This window comes from Hippoglossus hippoglossus, chromosome 11 (assembly GCF_009819705.1).
Source record: "Hippoglossus hippoglossus isolate fHipHip1 chromosome 11, fHipHip1.pri, whole genome shotgun sequence".
Taxonomy (NCBI): Eukaryota; Metazoa; Chordata; class Actinopteri; order Pleuronectiformes; family Pleuronectidae; genus Hippoglossus; species Hippoglossus hippoglossus.
The window spans coordinates 12,146,005-12,157,610 of record NC_047161.1 but is presented as its reverse complement, the minus strand read 5'-3'; the positions used below and the strand labels follow the sequence as shown (position 1 = coordinate 12,157,610).

Here is an 11,606-nt window from a genome sequence, read left to right as displayed (position 1 = left end):
TCAGTTGACGAAATATACAAGATTTCTCTTTGACCTACAGTAATACGTCTCCTCAGCTCAGTCAGTGCATTACAAAGTAGTTGTGTATTTTTTAAAATGTTGATGTGGCCCCGATGCGAAGTGCGAAGTGACGGAAGATTGTGATCCCAGGCTACATCGCAGACGTGACCACGCACATCTGGAGATGTTCCGCGTGTATAAGCCACTGAGCAAAAGCTGCATGTTCGAAAGGCATTCCGTCTCAACACATCGCTTGTTCGCTGACCAAAGAGTTTACCGGCTGTGGCAGCAGAGGGGAGCGTGAATAGTCAGCTTTTAGCCCTATTGTACAATATGTGCAACCCAGCATTTTACAACAGAGCTATGAGGCATGTTTTTAATGAAGGACTAAAAACACTGATGAAGCCTGACTGTAGAAAATAAATATCTCACTCTATCATACAAATATACACAGACTCTGAAGTCAGCTGCTTATAGGACCGATGGGGGGGGGGGGAGTGGACTGTAAAGGCTCAATCTCTGTGGTGTGTATCTGAGGCAGTAGAAAATTATCAATGTAATACTTCCTGCACAAACAAGCAGTCATGGGCGTGAGAATAAAACAAAGCCCCAAAAAAAAAACCATTGTATAAAATATAAGCTTAATTTAAATCATTAAATACTGTACATATCACATAGAATTTCAGGGCTATAGCAGGTGACCACAGTACCTTTCAGAACAAGGCAAACGTTTTTTTAAAGTAACTCACAAAAACAATCGCAAAAATATGTTGAGGGAGGTTCCAACAAATCCACAATTTCACTCCAATTTTTGTTTTTTACTCAACTGTTTTTTTGATCACGCAAACCATATTGTTGGTCCATATATTGCATATTTAGATATCTCACACTATTTTTTAAAAAGTCACTGGAAAATACTGTACAAAGCACTGCTGATCAGTGAATGCAGCCCAACGGAACATTTGAATCCTACAAGTGTAGATATCTGAATATGTGGATTATGGATCCACCTGAGCAAAAAAAAAAAAAAAAACACTTTCAGCTGCGACTGCCATGTGGACGGAGTGTGTGTCTGGTGACCCCTTCCAGATCGAAGTAATGACAGGAAGTACTGTTAAGTGACAGAAGAAGCCTGTTTTTTTTTTGTTTGGCTGAATAGAAGCGACGCTGCAAAAAATTCACACAGCAAGCACGAGGGTCTTGAAATGAGAGGACCTGTTTTTGTTCCAAATAAAAATTCCTCCTCCGCTCTTCTGTTGAATGCAGAGAATGTAAACTTTTGGAGCGTTCTTTTTTTCTCTCTTGCAATTTTGCCCTTCAAAAGAAGCAGTCCCCTCCTTTTTCTGGGCATTTTTTCTTTTCTTCAGTGTGCGACTTTCACAGCAGTAAAAAAAAAAGTACAGATTCTGCTCAAACACGGCAAGCAGTGAGAATCTGATCTCCCACGTGTTCTTTGAGCTACCGCTGCTGACGCCGTCTCCTGCGGCCAGCAGTAGCCTCAAGCCCCGGGCCAGCTCCTGGCTTGCATCCGTACCTCACCTCAGTCTCAGCAGAGGGCTTAGCGGGTTACCAAGCCCTCTCCATCAAAGGAGTCCCATCAGGGGCTAGGAGTGGACTGGCTGCCCCTGGCAAGCAGCAGCACAACCAGACTGAGGAGCCCCACGGCCCCCAGCCTCTTCAGCAGGGCCACGCTGTCTTTGGGGATGACCACCTGGGCCAGGTCGTTGGTGATGAGGGAAATCTCATGAGCCACACAGACAAAGATGAAGGTGCTGACCATGATGTTGAGTGAAGGGTTCCCCGGAATCAGGACCAAGATCCCCTTGGTGTCTGCCGCCAGCCAGATGTGATACTGGCATATGAACAGCTGGGGGAGACAAACAATGCATGATGAACAGTGGGTCATGAAATTTGTGCTCATTTCCTCCTTTTAAAATCGTTTACTTCCAGGGAGCCACACAACCTCACACACAGAGCCGGTGAGGACTCTGAGTTGTTTCTGAAGTATTGTAACGTCCATCTTACCTCCAAGGAGATCTTTCCGAACCATGCGAAGAAGGAGCTATATATAGATCGGGCGTAGCCAGGAATGTTCCTGATAAGAATGAAGGCCAGAATCTGTGGACAACAGAAGACAGAGACCATTCAGAGTCAAAGTATTGTGACAGACTGTTCTGTTCTGATTCTTATCATTTGTTGTGGGCTGAAGTAAAAGGAGTCATTCACACTCAAGTTAGTGTGATATACAGTCACAGAGGCCCTCTTTGTACCTGTCTGAACATGCAGGGTGTCTACAGCGACTAACAAGCTCAATTTAAGACTTTGTACGACTACTTGAAATGAAATCTAAGACCAAACTGGCAATGGAAAACACACCACAAGTGACTCCACTGCCTTTATCCCCATTGTCCCAAGTTTAAAAGGAACAGTTTGCTTCAATAGCAGGTCCACGCACTGGCTTTAACCACCACAAGTGCTCTTCATTCTCAAGCAATTTATCATTAACCTTGGATTTCCCCATGTTCATAAACAAACTAGCATGCTGGCTACTAGAAAGCATAAACCAATCGTCTGGCAGCTGAGAGGAATATTGGCAGTGACCTTTGGCTGTGATCCAATCCAACCCAATCTGATTTTAGACAATTTAATCATGTTTAAGGACCTGCGGCCACCCTGTAGGTGAACAGCTCAAAGTACATGCGTAAATGCACCCAACCTGCATTGAGATCCAATCACTCAGGCAATATTCAGCAGTGGGTTGTATGTGAATGTGTCCCGGGAAAATGTAATTCCTCCAGTTCACAGAAATTTATTCTGACAATGAAACATCTTGGGCAGTTTATCTGGACGATCCAGGATGCATGCTGATGTCACGTATAAACAGGACCAACCCAAAAGAGGGCCCAAACAAATCTCATGGTTTGGGTGAAAGAAAGTTAAACTATGCAGTCGGTGACCTTATATTCAGCCCAGTTCCCCAGTGGGATCGACTATAAATATACCAGTGCTATCTTCAGCCTTAAGAAAACCGGGAACTCCCTTGTTATTACATTCTAAATTCAGTCATGCAGTTTGGATCATGGCATCTAAAAGCTCATCTAGAAGCTCATCTAGAATCACAAATATAAAACACTATATATACACACACACACACACACACACACACACACACACACACATTATCAAAAGTATTAGGATCAACAGTTATTACAGGCAGAGAGCCATAAAAAAGATAATTATTGTACCTGGACCACAGAGATGTAAGGATGCATCTCATTGCACTCGGTTTTGGTGTTGCAGCTGCTGGCCCATATTGAGTAAGTCTAGAAACGAGGAAGAGGAGCAGTTGGGTAACAGGTTCTTTATCTTCGGTTTAAACAAACACAAGGAAGTGCAACATATGAGGCACAGGATCGTAGTTATCCATGTGAGATGAATAGATCAGGTCACTAAACTGAGTTTGTGTTACATTCTGCATAGCTAACTGATGAGCAAACTCTTAAGTAAGAACATTCTTATAACGCAAAGAGCAGACAGTTGGGGTTGAGTTTCAAGGTGTGGTATTTACCCAAGTATCAACACCTCAGTCTGTAACAATCCTCTCCTAAGCTGCTGTTGCAAGCGGCAAATTTTTTCACAATAAGATGAGAAGTCTTACTATGAAGGAGACGACAGAGAGGAAGAGAAGCAGGTTGGAGATCCTGCCAGGGAACAGAGCATCTCCTTTTCCCTCGGACAGCACCTGAAGCTTCTGCAGCACCAGATAGATGAAGGCGAATAACATGCCGTGGATCACAGCCTGCAAAAGAGTAACACATTCAAACAAGGCTGTTCTACAAGTTCCAAAAACTTTGTGCCACTTGAAGAAGCTTCTAATGTCATCTTGCATTTGACAGAACGGGTTGATGCTCAAACGTTTGACTTACAAATCGGTCCAGCTTCCATCTGAACCACCACTCGTGGATGCTTCCGTTCAGCTCAAAGAAATTGGAGATGGGCCACATGGAGAAGATGCTCTCGAAGAAACCCTGAACCAAAAACATGAGAGCATAGTTCAGACGTTAAATGTAGTTCCCATTCCGATTTTTTATGTATATCCATCCATTTTTTTTATAATTTAGGCAAAAACAATGATCAAATGCAGCATTCTTGTATTTGAAAATCTTGTTTTCAAACTGTGCTGTGTAAACAAGTTATATTGACACGTCACCATAAACGCCTCTCACACGGGATTGTTCATATAAAATCAATATAAAACCTGCAGCATAATATTATTTTAAGTTTAACCAAATCAGAACTAAAGTGAGATTACAGTCTTTACTGATCAGGTTAAGATATTTTTGTTTCACCTGTGAAAATGCAAAGAAGCTTATGAACAACAGGAGGCCCAGTAACTTCGCCAACACCCCGAGGTGCCATATCCCGCTGCCTGTTCAGAAAACAAGACAGACATTAGTGACCCTGCTGATGACATTTGTGACAAGCATCACATTTATTGTGTAGAATAATTGTGTGTATTGACTCACATATTCGAGAACTATGATGCAAGTGAGTGAAACAAATACAGTGAAAGTTTCTTTAATTGGAATCAGTCATGACACCTACTGTTGGCTTTCTTCTGCAGGATCTGGGGCCACATGCCCAGCGTAGCGTAGATGATGACAAACCAGAAGGTGACCAATGGGACGAAGTAATAGAACTGATAGGGTCTGTCCATTACGACACACAGCACCAAGACCAGGAAGTTCAGACGGAAAAGCACCTGGCGTGGGGTAAATGATTTACAGGATTACATAAAGACACTTGGTAAAAATGATAACAAAAAGCTACATTTGCTTTGTCGTCAATAAGATGGTGGTACGTCATCCTGAAGTACAAACATATGGGCTGGGTTGAGTCATAATTTCCTGGTTAAAGTGTAACTGAGTGACTGACTGTACCCTCACCTGGCACACTCTATACAGTCCAAAGTCTCCTTTCAGCCAGAAAAAGGAGAAGTGTCCATAGCCGGTCTGAAACAGGTACGCTGCCACCAGCACCCGCACGTGCATGTACACTGGAATGAACTGGAACACACACAAATATCAATAAACACCTCCTCAAAGCAGCTTTCTCCCACATATTTGTGGAGGAGACATATTTATAACTCACAGCGCTGGCACCAGATATGTGATAGATGAGGATGACGAGCTGCATCCAGCCCTTCCACTCCTCTGTTTGCTCCCGGTTGAGTAATTTGGTCTGTGCGAGAGAAACATATTTGAACCGGATTTGAATTCAGAAACTCAAAATAAACTTTGTGCATCATTACATTAATTAAACTGAGCACTTCATGTCTCACCTCCTTGCTGTTCTCGCTGTAAAACACTCCCAACACAAATATATAGATGAGCGGAATGAAGAACTTGGAGTGTGTGTAGAACTTCTGCTCCTTCATGAACACATCTGCTCTGTCACAAAGGTAAAAATAGCCCATAATGAGGCCCATCCTGCAGAGAGCGTGGAAGGGCGCCTTTGGACCGAAGGGGACAGCTGCAGTCGCTGGCTTCTTCTCCTCGAGGCTCTCCACATCAGGGGGCACAGGTCGGCGGTGGCGGTTGTTGCCAAGGACGTGGAGGACCAGGAAGACCAGGGCCGAGCCCAGGAAGAAACACGCCGCCATTTTCTGCAGGAAGTTGGGGGGTGGTAACGTTTGGCAGCAGGAGCCGTCGATTGGCCTCAGTAGCTTGTTGCACATGGAGTTTATGAGCACCATGGCCCCCTGACAGGAGAATTACACGGGATGGTGTGAGGAGGATGTGAGCAGCCTTCAAAGTTAACAATAAAAAACAACCGTGCTGCCAAACATTCAGTGACATTATGACATGATATCCTGCCTACCACATTCCTGGTGCTTTCGGGCAGGTGCAGGCCGTCGTCTGACTGGCCGATGGTTTCCAGTGCTGCCTGACGGGACGCGGCCAACAGCTTGACCCGGGACCTGCCACTACGCTTGCTGCTGTTGAGCACGTCCGCCGCCGCCTCGTTGTACAGCTCCAGCTGTTGGTTGGTGATCATTTTCCTGTTCTCACTCAGCACCTCCTCATTAACTGGGTCTACAGGGCAGTGGTGTGATGGTGTGAAGAAAGGTTCAGATGAGTAGGTGCATATACGAGAAGTTGATATTCATAAAGGTCTGCGATTCACATGTGTGAAATTATCAAAAAATACGAACAGACACTGAAATGATGCGGCAATCACATATGAGATGAATCATTGTAGTGAAGAGAAGAGGCAGTAATGTTTTACCACCCTGACTAAGATGAATGATTACAGGCTCTGTTTATTACATCCAGCAAGGATGTTATGTTTTCATTGCCCTTTGTCTGTTTGTTAGTAGGATTAAACAAGAACTTGATTTTATTAAAACTCGGTGGAAGGATGAGGTGTGGGTATTTTTTGACATTTTCACCAATTTATGCAAGGACAACTAATGGATCTTTAAAAAATATGGTATATTCAGGGATCTGATATCTCTGATATGAAATTTGGAGCAGCTTGATTGAATCTACCATGACTGTTGGTCCTTGACAGAGGTGTGGGCTCTATTGCGTGCCAGTCTAGTGTTAAGTAGAATCTGGGGTGATCAGATCAGCTCTAAGGATTTTCGTTCACACCTGGAATTAGAATGCATCTCCACACGTGCGATGCATGATCACGTCTCACTTCCCCGCTCGTATGCAAATTAACATGTAAATCACTTCTGGTTTTAAAGACCAAGTGTGTTGTTGCTTTTAACTGCCTTGGGGCAGCAATGCACTTCCTGTTCCTAGTCTGATGGGAATTTAAAGAGGAAGAAGTCAGAGCAACACAGACTTGGTCTCCCAAGATGTTTCTTGATATATCTCTGTGGCCTTATTATAATAAAAGGTACTTTTCAGATGTCGTGGACAAAAAGAACTTTAACAATTTTATAAGGTGAATGGGTACTTCTTCTTATGCAGACCACATCCGTTGAATATGAGGTCGCAAACACATTGCTAAAAGGATGTGGTCAATGTGCAGACCGACTCCAAATCTGGCTTGAGCAGTCAGATCTCTACGCAAGTGTGGGAGCTTTGCTTTCACAACTGCACTTTGAGCGATCCACTTGTGATCAGATCGCCCAGGATGCATGTAAATGCCGGGTGTAAACAGAGCAATAAAAAGCTGCCATCTTGAGTTTTCTACCAGATTTGGGAGTGTGGAAGAACTGCTTACCTTGCAGCACCCAGTAGACCTCTCCATGGTCAGCCAGCCTCTCGAGATGCACAGCGATGGCTGTCAGGTTGACTTTGTACTGCTGCAGGGCCTCGCTGCTGCCGCTGTGCAACTTGATGGACCACTGCAGTGGGCACATAAATAGATACAATTAAGATTGACACAACTCAGCCAACATCTTTATTTTGTTTATCAAGAAATGTGCAAGCTCTGCTAAGCACTTATTTATACAGCTTACAGTGGCGGCTCCAAGGATGACAACATCTGGCTTTACTGACGCTTCCTGCAACACAGGAGTAAATCTGCAGTTACCAGCAAATCCATATCCAACCCACCCTGACAATTTCAGGTCTGTGAAACTCTCTCCACTCCCCACTTTTTAAATAACAGAACTCACGTGTGTCCATGATATCAAACGCTCCTTCATTGAATTATTTGCTTCTGGATACCACAGGAAGTCCTAAACACAAAAAAACGGGGATGTTTTTTTTTAAAGATTTATAGCGATTGTGTTTTTACAGACTGAGAACAGGAGAGAAAAAAAAAAACACATCCAGAAATAGCTCACCACATTCACAGAAGAACTCTCTTCTTCAAAGGAAATGTCCTCATGCTTCAGACATTACATGGGGACAGACACAGAGAAAGTCTGTTAGGCTGATACTGTTCTTCTCTTTAACAGCACAAGATCAGACAGAAATAGCTGTGACTGCTGCATATTGTCATGCATCTCCGTGCTGGATTTTTCTGCAAACCATTGTACTATCAAAATTGTGTCTGACGGGCCTCATTATATTTACAGCAGTGCAAATGGTACACTACAATAGTCAGGCCTACATTTGGTATGGTGTCATTTAAGCAAAGTATTGCAAAGCCAATGAGAAAGAGGGTTGTTTTCCCCCCTGGTCAATAAATGTTTGAGGGAACTGGGAAAGTGTACAAGTAAAATTATTATTAACTGTAGACACCGGCAGCCCTGTTTCCTAAGCTGTTGTGATTAATACAGACAGCTCCATCTCTCTCTGCTCTACCTAACATATTCTTATTTGGAACATTTAATGGATCAGCCACACTGCAGTTGCCAGGCTGGAACAAGCCGGGAGAAAATGGAACAATGTCTGACTATGTGTACACCAATGCTTTTATGTAGCTGTGCTTTAAATATGTAGATCTATAGATACCCTACTCCTTTTTGTGTCTGTCGTCTGAAAGATTAACAGACAAGAAGGGTTCACATGCTGCCGTTTCTCATATTTACCTTGTTTCCATCCTCTCTCCTTTCAGGGTCTATAATTTTGACAAAGGAGTAAAATAGCTGCCTGATTCGTGAATCTCCAACAAAGGCCACCCGCTTTTCAGCAAGGCAGGTTTTGGCCTCGCTGTAAGACAAAAAAATGTATGGTGAGGAATCTGAAAACTGTTTATCTGCACACCATCTGCCTGATGGTTCGTCTCCTGTAGTAACTTCATTAAAAGGGGATCCTATTACACGCTGTTTGTCCATGTGATATATCTTCTAAATTGGTTATTTAGCTCAAGGGTTACTCATACATCCTTACTGACAGATATACACACACACACAAACACACCTCACCCATCAATGCTACACACTTAGTCTCAAATATAATGTGTACATTATACAGTAACCTTGCAACAGTGTGTGTGACTCACATGCTTTTGTATTTGTGCATCATGCAGCCATAAGGCTGCCATACGTTCTCCCCCAAGTAGCGTCCTCTAGACAGAAGCCATTCGCAGGAGTCTCCGCCTGCAGGCAAAGACACAGAGAAGCCACCAGTAAGACCAGACAAAGACACACATCTCGCTTTCAGCCTCTGCTCCTCTGCAACTATGACTGAAAGTTGCTGTCTCAATGGTGCCCTGGCTTTTCATTCAGTGCTGTCAAAGGACCAGGGCACAATGCGGGGCTCTGCTAGGGGCCGTAGCACGAGATGAAGTCATCAGCAATTTAGCTCGAGGATAAATCTCGCCAGCTATTCATTAATGTGCAAAATGAATAGAGTCACCCACAAGTGAATCAACCCATAGAAACCAGAGAACATGGAGGATCAGCGGGCTGGCGAGAGACGAGGGGCATTTTCAGTGTCATCGGCAGCCAGAGCAGCTGCTCCCAGTGCGCGCACACAGGTCTCTGGTTCCGATCCCTTTTCATGGTGGACGTGCACACACTCTGCGACCCAGCTGCGAGGTGGATGTGTGCCATGCCTAGAATTCAGTCCTGATCTGGGCTTTGTGTCGTCGCTGTGTTGTGGGGGGGGTGCAGATTTTTAATGTGCATAAACGGAGATGCAACCTTTTGAACACCTGAAACGAGCCTCCAGTGCAGTAAGCCTCTGCAGCTAACTAATCTCCACCAGACAGGCTAATGCAAACTTGTCACAGACCTGACACAGACGCCAGGCTGCTGCAAAGTTAACGCTACATTCATATTTAGCATTTATTTCTTCTGTTAGCAGACGGGCTAAAGCTGCCGATGTAAATAAGCACTGGCCTCCCGGTGCCAATGACACTGTTGTGTCTATTGTTGGTCCCAGCATCGGACACATGGCTTCTCCCAGCAGTAACCAGGCGTGTGCTGATCGGAGCATGTAAACACAGATAAAAAGCGGTGCGTTAGCTTGATTCTGTTAGCAGCAGGAGCACCGACGGTAGAAGTCAGTGCTGCTGCTGCTGTTGAATCGACTCGGCGAGGTGTCCCCTCTGCTTTACAACGAGCCGCAGCGTCCGTACGTGTCACCAGCGGCACGGGACAGAGGCTGCGGACCGAGGAGCGCAGGGCAGCTAGCGGGGCTAACGTTAGCATTAGCTGCGGTCGGCGGCTGCGTCCGCAGTAAGTTGAACAAACGGGGGGAGACTCACCTCCATGGTACCGCGAGGCTGCGTGGAACAGCAGCAGCAGCAGCACGACCGTCAGCGAGATGACTTTGGCGTTTTTGATGGTGAAGTGTTGGTTTATTTCGCGTTTACCCAGGCTGTAGGCCAGGACCGCCATCTTTGCTCCTCCATGACAACCAGCAGCTGTGCAGTGTAGCGGCGGCGGCGGCTGCTCCCGGCGCAGCGGCTCCACCTGCCCGGGCACCGCCTCCTCCATCACCGCCGCTCACAGCAGGTGCAGAGCGGCGTGAGGGTCAGAGGGTCCCGGGGTTTAATGTTTCGTTCACCAGACGGATCCCTGTGCGTCTATCGGGTCATCTTAATAAAAACAAGATTAAAATGACATCTGTACTTCCTCAGTGTTACAGAAGCAAAGGAAAGTAAGAAACAACAGAAGAGAAACAATACATAAGTCAAACAGGGCTGGACTTTATGAAGTTATATGTCCAGCTGATATTATTATTGTTTTGAATTAAAAGTAGATTTGTGCTCCTGACTGAATGTTTTGGTTTTAAACTCTTCTTTGTGGACTGAGAATGACAAACACTTTGTAACATTGTTGTACTACTACTACTACTACTACTACTATTAATAATAATAATAATAATAAATAAAGTATATTGTTGTATTACTATTACAACATTTTACAAATCTGAGGTAGATCACTGTGTTAAACCTCCTAACTGTTCTTACACAATGCACAACCATCGTGTTGATATATGTTGGACTTCTGTTATATTATGCCACTGATGACAATTATATAACGATAATTACTGATTTTGTTTTATTGCCCCGCCCTAAGTAAACATGCAATACAAACATAAGGAAATAATAAAAATATAAAAAAATCAATTAATGAATGTTTGTACAGCCCTTAACAACTAAACACAAAGTGGTTAACAAATTAAAAGCCATACAACCAATACCCATCCCGTGCACAGAATATTATTGTTAAGTTTGAAGTTTACCTGCTCACCATCAGTGGGAGCCGTTGTAAGTCAGCAGGTCAGTATTAAGTCAGATGTGGAGTGAAATGAGTAACATTTTTACTTAAGAAAGAATTCATTAGATCATAATAAGGAAAAAGTACCTATTGTGAGTTCTACATGGCAGGATTATTATTATGATCACTGATTTACTTCCCTGTAAAATGGATTTTGTTGTTGTCATTGGTCAAGGAGATAATTTTACAAAATATCTATCCCAGGAACCTGAAACAGCAAAAGCTTTAAACGTGGGTGAAACGATTGTAGTTGTAATTTGATTAACTGCAAAGTTATTTAGGTTCTCACAGTACCAAAATATAATATGCACTCTGGTGGGTCCAAATGGTCACATGGTGCATAACCCAACAGGAAGATTAATTTACTACAGTGCAGACACCCTGGTGCTGTAATACTTCAGGAAAGGAGCTCTGTTTGGTCTGTGGCTCAGGGAACAAAAGGATTTCCACATTTCTTTTGCTTGAGGGG

The 11,606-nt window shown here is 44.0% G+C and overlaps 1 protein-coding gene across 1 annotated transcript; it reads right to left on the bottom strand.

The window, feature by feature from the left end:
• Nucleotides 1–900: 900 nt before the first annotated feature.
• casd1 (CAS1 domain containing 1) lies at nt 901–10,351 on the bottom strand. The gene is made up of 18 exons (XM_034600720.1): nt 10,120–10,351; nt 8,911–9,007; nt 8,498–8,618; nt 7,808–7,852; nt 7,637–7,699; nt 7,478–7,522; nt 7,240–7,363; nt 5,881–6,095; nt 5,342–5,761; nt 5,152–5,241; nt 4,947–5,066; nt 4,606–4,762; nt 4,350–4,429; nt 3,927–4,028; nt 3,659–3,799; nt 3,246–3,323; nt 2,026–2,118; nt 901–1,867 (listed from the first exon to the last, which is right to left on the bottom strand). Exons 1-18 carry the CDS (start codon nt 10,349–10,351, stop codon nt 1,598–1,600), a joined length of 2,493 nt encoding a protein of 830 aa, XP_034456611.1. The 3' UTR covers nt 901–1,597.
• Between the last annotated feature and the right edge of the window lie 1,255 nt (nt 10,352–11,606).